This window comes from Rhinolophus sinicus, chromosome 16 (genome assembly GCF_057876585.1).
Source record: "Rhinolophus sinicus isolate RSI-liver-muscle chromosome 16, RSI-T2T, whole genome shotgun sequence".
In the NCBI taxonomy this organism is placed as follows: domain Eukaryota; kingdom Metazoa; phylum Chordata; class Mammalia; order Chiroptera; family Rhinolophidae; genus Rhinolophus; species Rhinolophus sinicus.
This window is the reverse complement of record NC_142516.1, coordinates 1103900-1116396: the sequence shown is the minus strand read 5'-3', so window position 1 is coordinate 1116396 and position 12497 is coordinate 1103900. Positions and strand designations below refer to the sequence as shown.

The 12497-nt window shown below is 62.8% G+C and overlaps 1 protein-coding gene across 13 annotated transcripts in view; it reads right to left on the bottom strand.

Moving 5' to 3' along the window:
* The window catches only part of KCNT1 (potassium sodium-activated channel subfamily T member 1), a 63891-nt gene that overhangs the window by 13377 nt on the left and 38017 nt on the right, over positions 1-12497 (bottom strand). For 7 of the 13 annotated variants that reach the window (XM_088793357.1, XM_088793356.1, XM_088793355.1 and 4 more), the window contains 16 exons: positions 12371-12427; positions 11376-11424; positions 11223-11282; positions 11022-11096; positions 10871-10954; positions 10225-10319; positions 8977-9151; positions 6434-6604; positions 6100-6236; positions 5149-5212; positions 4799-4907; positions 4312-4420; positions 3461-3610; positions 2926-3161; positions 2321-2546; positions 1132-1237 (listed from right to left, as the gene is read on the bottom strand). In XM_088793357.1, the coding sequence (XP_088649483.1) occupies positions 1132-1237; positions 2321-2546; positions 2926-3161; positions 3461-3610; positions 4312-4420; positions 4799-4907; positions 5149-5212; positions 6100-6236; positions 6434-6604; positions 8977-9151; positions 10225-10319; positions 10871-10954; positions 11022-11096; positions 11223-11282; positions 11376-11424; positions 12371-12427 (1903 nt within the window). Of the gene's footprint in view, positions 1-1131; positions 1238-2320; positions 2547-2925; positions 3162-3460; positions 3611-4311; positions 4421-4798; positions 4908-5148; positions 5213-6099; positions 6237-6433; positions 6605-8970; positions 9152-10224; positions 10320-10870; positions 10955-11021; positions 11097-11222; positions 11283-11375; positions 11425-12370; positions 12428-12497 lie in introns of all 13 variants that reach the window. The other 6 variants (XM_074331379.2, XM_074331380.2, XM_088793359.1 and 3 more) reach the window with 1 other exon arrangement.

The following is a 12497-nucleotide window of genomic DNA, read 5'->3' as shown; positions in this document are numbered from 1 at the left end:
TGAGCTGCCCAGACGTAGTGACACCCCAGCAGCACTGAGCAACCCAAGTGCCCGGTCTTGGTTTCTAAGCATCATTTCCCACTAGAAGGAGTCTGCTCCTTGGAGAAGTGGGTGGTTCCAGGACTGAAGCAGGGCAAGTACAAGGTGGGGCGGGAACACGATGGGCTGGGAAGCATGGAAGTGTTCAAAGGGTGACAGGACCTGTCGTTAGGACCCGGAAGCCAGGCTGGAGGGCCCCCACCAGCAAAACCAGGAAAGTCCGAATGTCAGAATACTGACGTGATGAATGAGGATGTTAGAACGAGCAATGATTATAACCCCCAAATAAGACAAGAACCTGGGAGCTCACAGTGGCTCATGTAAATGGGGGAGAACACACTCGCTGGGCAGGGGAAGGCTTCGCACAGCAGCACGTCACAAGTGAGTACAAGGACGCGGGATCATACCACAGACTGACGCCTCACACTAGTGGAAGTGCGGGAAGAGCAGCTATTTACCTAACCCCCACACCTGTCCCCTCAGTGACCTACTAACTGCAAAGGCAAAACCAGAGTGTTTTCACACTGGAGGACCCTGGCCGAGCCACCAGTACCACGTGGTCGAAGACGGTGTCACCACGGATACCACCAGAAGGACACACATCAGCTGGGGGGCGGGGGGGCTGACGCACAAGCTGAGTCTTCTCACAAGAAAACATCTGCAAACCCACCTGTGCTCTCAAAAACGCTAAGATCAAAAGAGCCAAGGGAGGGCGAGGAAAGTTCCAGATTGAGAGAGAGACAGGACAGCTAAATGCTGAGTGTGGCTGGGACAGTGTCGCCATAAAGGAGGGCTATTGTGACAACTGTGCATTTTGAGAATGGTCCGTGGATCAGACACCCGTGTCTCGAGTTTGGTGAGCTGTGGCTATAACAGGCATGTCCTTGCTTTCAGGAAACAGCGGCTGCCAGGGCTCCCGCCCACTCCCAGGTTTTTGGAAAAAACATGCCTCTAAAGGGGAAACAGGCCAGGGAGAACAAGAGAGAAGATGGGCAAAAGGGCATGAGCCAGGGGAAGGGCCAAGGATTTCCTCGTCCTTGCAATTATGACAAAGTGCAGAATCACGCAGAGCGAGGCCAAGAGGAAACCTACCTTGTCCAGCCGGAGGCAGCAGAAGGGAGCTTTCACAGGCAGAAGGTGGCACAGGGTGGGGGAGCTGCCGATGTAGGGCGAGTTGGGGGGGTAGCCCTTCACATACCTGGGGTGGAAGATGGACACGGTGGGCTCAGAACGCGCTCCTACCCCCAGCCTTGGGCAGCCAGCTCCTCCCTGTCCTCGCCCCTAGCCAAGTGTTCCCTGCAGGCCGTGCTGGGTGGCCACATGGGGTGCCAGACCCCACGGACCCATCCCTGCTTGACAGCCTGGTCAACCCCTCCCTGATGCCCCAGCACCCCAGGTGACAGGTGGACAATGGCCCTCAGCCCCTTCTCTACTTGCTCCCCGGGACCAGGCTGGTGTCAGCAGGCTGCCACCCTCTGTCCAGCAACCAGTACACACCCCTGGGGGTGGCAGGCAACCACCCTGCCAGGACACTGGCTCAAGCAGAGTGGAGAGGGGCTGGCTTTCTACTCTCCTCCAGCTAACTTACAGGACACACCCTCAGAGGCAGCCCCGCCACCTGCCACAGTGTCCAGCTGCTCTGGCTGGTCCCCCTGGATCTCAGCGCTGGTCCCCACAGCTGGTCTATCTTTATAGCATGTTTACTTCATCCCAGAGGCAAAGGTCAGAAGCAGAGTGGCCATGGTGACGGCCCAGCTTGGGAGGACTGGGAAGTCCAGGCTGTAGCTGGCCAGGGCCATTGTCAGAGCACTGCCTGTCTGTCCCACCCGAGGCATGTGGCCGAGAATTGCTGAAGACAGACGGGACAGCAGGAATGACAGCAGGACCTGGCCCCAAACTCAGGGCAGGATGACAGCTCAGGATGGGCCAGTGGCCTCCAGGCCTGGAGAATATGTCACCCAGAGCTCCCCTGTCTGTGACCTCTGCAGACCATGCTGAGGACAGCCACCCCACCGAGTGGGCTGTGGTGTCTGTGTGTCAGGGTTCCAGAACATTCCATTTGCCAAACAAGGTACCCCGTGAGGCTATTTAGAAGCCACAGTTGAGAGCAGGGGCATGACCCAGGACCCACACCCGTGGGAGCCCAGTGTCACCACCCGCTGGCCTGTCTCTTCCTGGGTGCCTTGCACTCACTGGGACACTTCCGGCCCCTACGTCTCCACTCAGCAGCCCATTTTCTCCCCCTCCTGTCAAAAGCTCTGCCCCCCCAGGCAACACTCACTCCACCACCGACAGCCCCTCGTCATCTGATGGTGTCATCTCGTCTTCTGACTGGTCACTCAGAAGGTCGCAGGGCAGCAGGGCTGAGCTGTCGGCCAGCTCCAGGACGGGCGCGATGCTGGGCCGCCGGCTGCCTGAGCCGTTCTCTGTGGGCAGTGCCAGCTTGCCGGCCTCGCCGCCTTGTGCCGGCGGGCACTCCGTATGCTGGAAGTCCATGGCAACAGTCCCTGGAACAGAGTGGCCACTTGGCTGGCAGCCTCTCCCCCAGGCTCACCGTGGGGTGGCAGACTCCCGGGGAGGTGGACACAGCCAGCTCCCAAGACCCAGAGTCATGTTCAGCTGCAATGCCCTACGGGCATCTGGAACCTCTCCGAGCCTCAATTTCCCCCTCAGTATACTGGGACCAATGGTCCTGACACAGGGTGGCCTCAGCCGGGGCAGGCACTTGGCCAGCAATGCAAAGTCCCCGCAGATGGCAGGGGTGCCCCCACTGGACAGATGTGCACACTGAGCCCCAAGGACGGAAGAACTGGGTCTTGGGTGAGGTCTCCTGCACCTCCCACTGGGGCCGAGTCACGTGCCTGTCCCCAGGACCTGGGGCCTCACCCACAGAGGCGATGATGCTGTGCACAGGCAGGCGGGAGGGGCCCTGGCCCCCACCGGGCCCCACGAGGCCCCGCCGCTGCTTCTCCTCCTGCTTGAAGATGAAGGCGGAGTTCTCCTCCTTCGTGATGTTGATGTAGAAGCAGGTGTCGGAGGCCGCCAGCGTGTGCCGCGGCCCCGGGTTCAGCAGGATGCTCTTGTTGTCCTCCCGCTTCAGCCCGATGAGGCACACGCCGTACCTGGGGGGGGGGGGGCAGCTGGATGGGGGCCACTCAGGTGCGGCAGGCCCACAGCCACCGTCCCCGCTCCTTGGAGGCCAGCTCCAGGGCCCCATTTGGGGTGAGGCCCTTGGCTGAGCTCCTCTGGTGGGCGCCTCCTTCCACACTTGACCTGAAGACCCGAGGTCAGAAAGGGGAGGCCACGCTGCGTGGGCAGAAGGGCCAAATGTGGCCTCTGACGTCCAACCCAGGGGCCCCGCCCTGACCGGACCGGGTGTGGGGTGGGCGACCCCAGGCCCCACCCACCCGCCTGCGCGTACTTCTTGTGGGCGTGGAATGCGGCGTAGGTGAAGCTCTTGCCCTGGTACTCGCGGAAGAACTTGCTGTCGCCCATGCGCACGTGGTACACCTCGTTGCCCGAGCAGCGCCCATACATGCGCTGCCACTGCTCCGGTGACTCCTGGCCTTCCCTAGGCGGGCGGGGCGTCACCTCAGCGGGCTGTCCCCGCCCCCCAGCTTCTGGCCAGCTTGACCCTGCCCCCTGCCCCCTCCATGTCTGGCTGAGCCTCAAGGGTGACCTGAGGGGTCACTTGGCCAGTTTTAAAAAGCTGTGAACACAAGGGTCTGATTCTTAGGGGGCGCCAAAATGTTTTGGAGTCAAGGCTGGCCTCCACAGCCAGTGGGTGCACCTCCCCTGCCTGGTGCCTACCCCAGGGCCACACAGGCTGCACAAGGAGCTGAGGGCCGCAGCAGGGCCACAGACTGGTCTCCCCACAGAAGACAGCGCCCCTCCTCTACCCCAGGCTATGCCCGGGACCCCCACCCAGGTGCTGAGAACCAAACGCACCTTGTCCCCCAGACCAAGCCCCCCCAGCCAGTGCTGGGCCCAAGATCCAGCTCTTCCGCCGGGGCCATAGCCCTTGCTGTAAGTGGGCCCTGCCTGCAATTCCCAGCAGCCCCTGACCTGCCCCCCATTTGTCTGCTCAGAGCCCCCCACACCTGCTGCTTCCTGAGTGGGCTGGTGTCCTCCGCCGGGTCCATACCAGTGACCCCCCCAGGCATCCAGGCCCTTTCCCTGGGGCTGCCCACCTCCCTGGGCAGTACCTTTGCCCGCTGCTCGCCCTCCCCGTCACAGGCCTCCCAGCGTGGTGCAGGGTGGGCGGGCACTCACTGGCCGCGGGACGTGTGCACCAGCAGCGTGACGAGCGTGGACGTGGCCGGGCAGATGCAGTTCAGGGCCAGCATGGCGTACTTGCATTCCTCCTCGCATACCACGTGATCTGTGGGCAGGGCCGTCAGAACCGCCCGTCCAGGTCGCCAGGCCGCCCCGCGGCAGACCCCGCCCCCAGGGCCCCGCTGCTCCTCAAACTCCCGCTCACCTGCTCCCCCAGGTCCCCAGCTTGGGCAGGCCCATCAGGAGCACCTGTCCTCCTTACCTTGGCTCCTGCCCTCACTGACCGGGCCCCCAGGTGCAGGACCGGCACCTCCGGCAGCTGGACCCGCAGGAGGCCCCCTCCACCCGCCCTTGGTGAAGACGGAGCTGTCCCCTGGCGGCGGCTCTGCACGCTCCCAGGCCCACGGTACTCCAGCTGCCCCCACCCCAGCCCTGGGAGGTGCACACACATCTGTGTGCACACATGGACCCCAAGTGTATGTACCTGCGAACTTGACGTGAAACTTGTTCTCAGGCTTGAGGATCTGGACGTAGAGGGGGCAGTTGGGGGCAAAGTCCTTCACAGCCCAGGCGCGCAGGATGGTCTGGTGGTCCTGGGGCGGAGGGGGGGAAGGGGAGGGGGAAGGGGCGTGGTCAGTGCCAGCAGCCCTCTGAGGGGTGGGGGCTCTGCGGGGTGGGGCTCTGCGGTGTGGTGGGGGCTCTGTGGGGTGGGACCTTTGCAGGGCCTGGGCTCTGCAGGGTGGTGGGGGCTCTGTGGGGGGGGGAGGTGTTTGCGGGACTGGGGCGTCTGTGGGGCTGGGGGTCCTGTGGGGCTGGGGGGCCTGTGGCACTCACCGCCGCTGTGCGGTCCACCTCATTGCGGCTGCTGAGGATGAAGCAGGCCTCCCCGTTGTCCATCCTGCAAAGCACAGGGCTGAGTGCCGCCTGGGCCCATCCACAGCCAGTCTTGGCTGTCGGCTGTGGGCAGAGGCTAGGCGGGGAGGGCCGCGTTGAGACCCCTCCGTGCTAACAACCTGACCACCGTGGGAGCCCGTTAACCCAGGATGGGGCTGGGGCATTGAAAGAAAGGGAGCACTTGGTGCCAGAGATGCTGAAACCCACCTGCCAGCCTGTCCCCTCCTGAGACAGACTGCCCAAGGTCTGGGGACCTGTGACCAGTTCTGCTCCCCTCCCGCCCCTGAGAGCTGCTGTCCACTCATGCCCGGCCCCTCCCAGCACATCACCCTGAAACCCGTAACCCCCAGCAGCCACTGCCTCTCTCCACCGCTCAGGCCTGGAGTTGGGCAGGGGGTCACCAGAGGGGTGCATCTCCTGGCCACCACCACTTCCAAGGCAGGGGACTTGATTCCTGTCCCCAGTTTTACGGGTGAGACAGTGGGGCCCAGGGTTCAGGAGGTGGGCAGGTGAGAGGACCCGGGCATCCCCTGGGCCTCTGTACAACCCACACTTCACCACGTCAGTCTCCTAGAATAAAGTTTTGATGAGGGTGGGGGGGCTCCTGGGATATCCCTGACGTGTGCGGGCACATTCTGGGAAGTTCCACTTAAGAACTCAGTCTTCTTTCCTCAAGTTACTCTGTTGGCTTGTCTTTAAAAGAAACGCGCCCACAGGCAGGTCTTCCCACCCGACGCAGCAGTGACCGCCCCACCCCGTCCACGCTGAGCTTCTCTAAGACCTGGTGAAGAATGTCCATCCCCCAGACGCCGGGCACGGGGGTGGGGGTGGGGAGTTCTGGGAAGCCAGCCTCGCGGGTGGCTTGCCCGGAGGCTCTTTGCCAGGGCTCACTTGGCTCGCATGAGGTCCTGGTCCTTGAGCGCAGAGCCCTGGAGGTAAATGACCCGCTGAGACCACAGGGGGATCTGAAGGACCCTGCGGACCTGGATGTCCATCTCGGTGGGGCACAGGATGACCACGTAATAGTCCTGCAGGTGGGGGCATGGGGTCAGCACCTGTGCAAGCTCGCCTGCCCCTGCCCGCCCTGCCTTCCTGTTTTCATACCCGCTGCCCCTGGGCCCCAGCCCTCCCTGTTATGGCAGATCCGAAGGGAGGAAGGTGGTGTGGGAGACTATCTGGGAGCTCAGGGCCATCCTTGGGACCGGGGCTGTGGGTGGGGCCTCACCTGGAGCCGGGGGTGGGCGTAGAACTCGTTCAGAAAATCCATGAGCAGGTCAATCTTGAGGGAGCTGACGCACAGGACCACATGCCTCTCTGTCTGGGCCCGGTGGCGGCTGTAATTCCCCCCAGACTTCTGCCGCTCCATCCACAGGTAGACGAGCTCCTCAAACTGCAGGTGACAGGGGGTGACAGCAGGTGAGTGCCAGGGGCCCGGCCCGAGGGGCTGCAAGGGCCCCGAGCAAGGCACCTGGGGTCCAGCCATGGGGTGACGGTGATGTCAGGTAGGGCCCTTTCCCTCGTGGGAGCAGAATGCACAGAGTGGGGCTGGCAGCTGGCAGCACATGCAGGGGGTGAGGGGAGGAGGGCGGCTGGGCAGGGGCCTGAGCAGGGCAAAGATGGAGCCACGTGCTGACCACGTCTCGGACTGAGGGTGTGCTCAGCACAGCTCATGTGGGGGCCACGCAAAGGCACAGTGGACATCACAGTTGGTGCATAGGCTAGCCAGAGACACAGCACCTCCAGCTCCCGGCCCCAGGAGGCCAAGCAACCATTAGTGCATGCCAAAGTCTGCACTCTGGACAGCCAGGAAATGATGAGACCTTTGGGTCTTCACCAGCACCTGAGACCCATTTTGGAGAAACGTGAAAGTGTGTTAGGAAAGTCTCAGCCACAGAATTAAGAATCCAGCCCCTGGTGTGAAGAAACACGTCCAGCTCTGCAGTTACCAGCCCATGTCGACTGTGGACAGTTCGAGGCTGCAGGTCTGGGGACACCATCTACCTGGCCCATGCTTCCTGGATGTCAGCGGCAGGTGCTGGGAGCCATTTTAAATCAGGAATATGTAAAAGTGGGCGTGGGGTGAAACGGCAGGGCTCGGTGGAGCTGTCCAGGGTGCTGGACTGTCCGAGGCCTCGCTCCACAGTCTCTCTGACTCCACGTCTGTGGGACGGAGCCGGACATGGTGGGAGTCCCAGCCTTCTGTGTGCAGCACTGAGGTCACTCATTTATCTCACACACTCACGAGGCACGGCAGCAGCACCCTGCCTGGTCACCTGCACTGGGCAATGTGATGTGTCCCTTGAAATGAGATCACCTTGTTGAGTTTATCGAGCGCCTACTGGATTCCGGTGACAAGACCCCATGGACTTGAAGCCCAGGATTGGCTCCACAGCCGAGAGGGGCCCGAGACCCCAGCGTGATCCCCGAGGCCTGTGCAGGGTGGGACTGATGGCAGACACCCTGAGCTGAAACCTCACTTGCCACAGGTGTGTGGCTCTGAGCCTCAGTTCCGTCATCTGCAAAATGGCATGGCGTGCCTGTGTCCCAGGGCTGTGATGACCTACATGATCTACCTGGAGAGGATTCCACAGTGATCCCTAAAATTCATGTCCACTCGATCCTCCAAATGTGACCTTACTTGGAAGTAGGTCTTTGCAGATGTAAGTGGTTAAGATGAGGTCTGGCAGGATCAGGGTGAGCCCTAAACCCAACGGCTGGTGTCCTTATAAGGAGACGCTAGGACATGGCGAGAGACACAGTAACAAGCCATGGAGTGACGATGGAGGCAGGGACTGGAGCCATGTGGCCACAAGCCACAGCCGGCCGCAGCACCAGAAGCTGGAAAGGCCTGGAGCAGACTCTCCTGAGAGCCTCTACGAAGAACCAGCCCTGCCCACCTTGATGTCAGATCTGGCCTCCAGAACCAGGAGAGGATGTTTCTGTTGCTTTAAACTCCCACGGTTTGTGGTGCTGTGTTATGGCCACTGCAGGAAGCCACCACACTGACGTATGAGGGCACACAGGCCTGAGCCGGGAGGATGCTGTCATCTGTTCTCCCTACTACCTTCCAGGAGGGACATTTCCAAGTTGGCATTTTATCTTTACTCCTCCAAAGGTGTAAACTGACAACTATAGTCCCGTGGAAAAATGAAGACTATTGGAACCACCCCCTTCTATCCCTGAGCAGATGCTCAGTGTTTCCAGACTAATGGGGGCAGGGCAGGAAGTGTCCCCAACAGTGAGTGCCTAGAGCAAGCTGGCCCCCTCTCCAGGCCTCTAGTTGTCATAGCTGAGCACTGATGAGGACTGGGCTAGGGTCTTGCCCCCACCACAGCTCAGTCAGCAGATTGACCTTGGTGACAGGTAACAAGGAAGCAGCTGGGGACAGTGGCAGGTGTGCCCACGTGGTCCTATCAGCAACTGCTGCACCAGCTGAGGGCTCCTGATGCCTCGCCCACAGGAGACCCTGTCAGCCCCTCCTGCTCCACACCCTGCACACAGCATGCAGAGACCCATGTCTCCCCACCGAGAGAATGCCACCCCCCCCACCTCACTGCACTGATGGCCGTGGGCCTTGCTACTTGCTAGTTACCAGCCCCCCAGGAGCCCATAGTAGGGTCCATGGGAAGTGGGGCCACCCCTCCCTCTCCCAGCCCCACCAGAGTCTCGGCCTCGCTGCCCCTCCCTGGAGCACCCTGCTATGCCCTCCTCTGGCGTTGCCCCTCGTGGCTGCCCCGCTGGCTGGGACGGGGGCGGGCTCACCTGCAGGGGGAGGACCACCAGCGCCACGCAGATCATGACGACCACCAGCAGCTGGGACGGCCAGATCTTGGGTGTCACGTCGCCGTAGCCCACCGTGGAGAAGGTGACGATGCAGAAGTAGAAGGATGTCAGGAGGGACAGGTTCTCGCCCGCTCGCTCCAGGTGCTGGATGCCGCAGGTCCTGCAAGGCCGAGCGGTCAGGGGACAGTGGGCGGGGCCTCGGCCCCCTCTGGGCTCCTGGAGGGAAGCTCTGCCTCCCCATGAGACCTCATCACGCAAAGACTGAGTGATGAGTCACCGGGTCACCCAGAGGCACAGGGCTGAGCCTGGGTGCCCTGTCACTGACAGGCCCCCAGCACCTGGACCAGTTTGGCCAGTGCTTCCCGCCAGAGCCAGCACACCCAGTAGGTAGGGCTTCCCCCCAGACCATCCTTTCCTGCCTGGTGGCTCTTTTGAGGCTACTGGAAAGTTCACTGGGAGTGTGGACAGAGCTGTAAGGGTTGAGTGAGGACCTGGGGGTCAGTGGGGGTGGTGTGGCCCCCAGGCTGTGAGCCCCACAGGCCACCTCACCTTTCAAGGCCTCGTCCTCACCCAGCAGGTCAAACGATATGAGACACTCAGTCCCCGGGTGGCACAGAGCTGGACAGTCCTCCCCAGGCCCGACCCGTAGTCCCTGTCCCCCACCCCAGACTAGGAGGTGCCGACCGCAGGGCCTGGGGGCCCACAGCACACAGCATGGGGCAGCACGCAGTAGTACTCAGGAACCTCCCCTCACCCCACCCCAGCCCTGCGCAGACGGGTGGACTTGCTGGCTGCCGGTGGGGGCCGGGAATGGGCTAAATCATCCTATGGACGCCCCACCCAGCTCTGCTGAGGTCCGTGTGTGTGTTGGCAGGAGTGGGGAACGGGAGGCAGGAAACCTGCCCTGTGTCCCTGCTGGGGGACAGCAGGTGGTGACCAGCCTCACCAGGACCAGGCTGGGCCTCGGGGGCAGCACTGGCAGATGCGGGGTGCCACGTGCCCCCCCTTTCATTCTGGCTGCTCCCAGACCTTGCTCTCAGTTGAACCTCATGCCAAAGGGTCCCCACCCGGCAAAGGGCCAGGGGCCGGGGCCATGGAGCTGCCTTCCAGTCCGCAGTGCCAGCTGGGGCTCTGTCTGCCACCCTGAGGCCGCCCTGCCTGTGGGCACAGGGGCTGGTGCTGCCCGGGGACCTGCGGCCAGTGTGTGGGCTGCCCCTGGGCAGCGGCACTCACCCTGTGAAGAGCAGGCACAGCAAGGTGCAGAAGAGGATGAGGACCTGGTTGAACATGGCCGACTGCGTCCGCAGGATGGCCCGGTGGAAGTCATTCTGTGGGACATGGCACGTCACCGCCACAGCCCGCGTGCCCTGGAGCCCGGGGCCCTGCCCACGACCGGCGTGTGCCAAATGTACATGCGCATAATGCGAGGAGAAGGGCGCCACCTGTGCCGCCATGGGGGTGGGGAGTGAGGGCTGAGTGCTGTACCTCGCTCTCTAGTTAGATGCGGGGAGACCCAAGGGGCCTGGGCTTGGAGGGACTGGCTACTGGGGACAAAACAGCCCTCATGCTGCCTGCTGACATTTCTGTGAAAGGGACCTTGCTTAGACACTCAGCAGGGAGTCTGCCGTGGCCCCAGGCCATGTGGTCCTGGTGTCTGTGTCCCTGGTGTATCCTCCCCCAGCCACTTACTTCCCAGGGTCAGGAAAAGCTCTGGGTGCGTCTCTTCATGGGGACAGAGATAACATATTTCCAATTGTCACCGGGCCTCCTGGGGCACTGAAGGAAGTGGCCAGCTGGCCGCCAGGCCAGGGGTGTGGCAAGCGGCCCCACTGGGGTCCTGGGGGGCCGGGTAGAGAGGAGGTGGGACACCCCCGCTTACGATCATGTTCTCCAGCGCATGCTTGGCCAGCCAGCAGTTCAGAAACACAGGGATGAAGAGATTCCTCAGAGGCGCCCAGAATATCTGCGGGAGACACGGGTCAGGGGCTGGGGGTCCTGGCGGCCCCTGCCTCGGCCAGCAGCTCACCCACCGTGATGATGAAGGGCAGCGTGTTCATCATCTCCAGGACGAAGGAGACGCGGAAGATCTGTTCCCAGATGTTGCCCTGGGAGCCAGGCGGGGGTGGGGAGGGGCACACAGGGGTGAGGCAGAGAGAGAGACAAACCAACCGCTGGTCAGGGGATGGGGCTGGCGGCTGGGGAGGGGGCCGGGCCGGGGTGGGGACACTCACTTTGTAGCTGAGGTAGATGAGAAGCATGGTCTCCAGGAAGCTTATTATGGCCACGATGACCTGGGAGGAGGGCAGGAGCCTTAGAGCGGCTGGGGGAGGGCTGGGGGGGGGGGCTGGGCCCACCCTAGGGCCACGCCTTCCCTACCCACTCACCTGAATCGCCCACAGAGCGATCTTCCTCTCCACCCACAGGATGGGTGCCCTGCGGAGAGAGGGCAGTGAGCCTGGGCAGGCCTCCCCCAGCCACCCGGGCCTCCGCTGAATCCTAGCAGCTCCTCAGGCTGGACTGAGGGCACCAGCCTTGCCCTTGGAGGGGACGCAAACTCAGAGGGAAGACGAGGCTCCCGAGAGAGGAGGCTGAGCAGGCTGCCCTGGCGGGTCTCCAGGGAGGTGCCCGCGAGGCCAGGGCCGAGCGCCCGACGTGGGGCAGGGCTGCAGGCCAAGTCCCAATGGCCCAGGTGGCCTCCCTTTCTCTCCCCAGCCCCTGGGGACAAGGCTCCTACACGTGTCACTGAGCGGAGGTGCTAACAAGTGCCCCTCTCGTTTTTCCTGACCTGTTTCCCTGGTAGGGCTATTGTGAACTGAAGTGACATGGGGAGGGGTGTCCCTGCCAAGATGCAGCCTCTGCACCAACGCTGGTTGTAAAACGCAGGACCAGGGCTGCTGGCAAGGCCCCTGGGGGCTGAGGGAGGGGTAGGACGAGCGCTGACAGGGGGCAGTCCCTACATCTGGGTGTTGGAGGCGGGAAGGGAGACGCGCCCCACAGGGTCGTGCCAAGCCCCGGGGACGCGTCCTAACCTTGGGACCAGGCATCCCCGGGGCTGGGGGTCACTTCCCAATGCTTTATTCACAGGAAGGTCCACCCTGCGTCGCCCCTCCCCTCCTGTGCATCACAGAGGTGGGGGCTGGGCCGGCTTGTGGTGATACTCCCCATTCTTACATTGCTTCCAGAGCCCTCAGGCTACCCTGCAGGGATGCCCCCAGTGCTGCCCCCCACTTGCTGGCCTGGGGTCAGCTGGACATGTCCTCAGGGAACCCAGGGGCTCACGGGCTGAGGCTGAGCACCTGTCACGTTGGGTCAGGCAGTGTGAATCTGTGTCCATCCACCCCAGCCCTGGGCCTCCACGCAGAGCCGGCCGTGAACTCACCAGTTGATCTCCGATGACGACTCATTGAAGGTGTACTTCTGCTTCGGGCAGCCCCAGCTGTGGAGAGACAGAGCTGGCCCGGCCATAGCCCCTCCCAGCACTGTCCCTTTCCAGGGCTGCTGTGGGG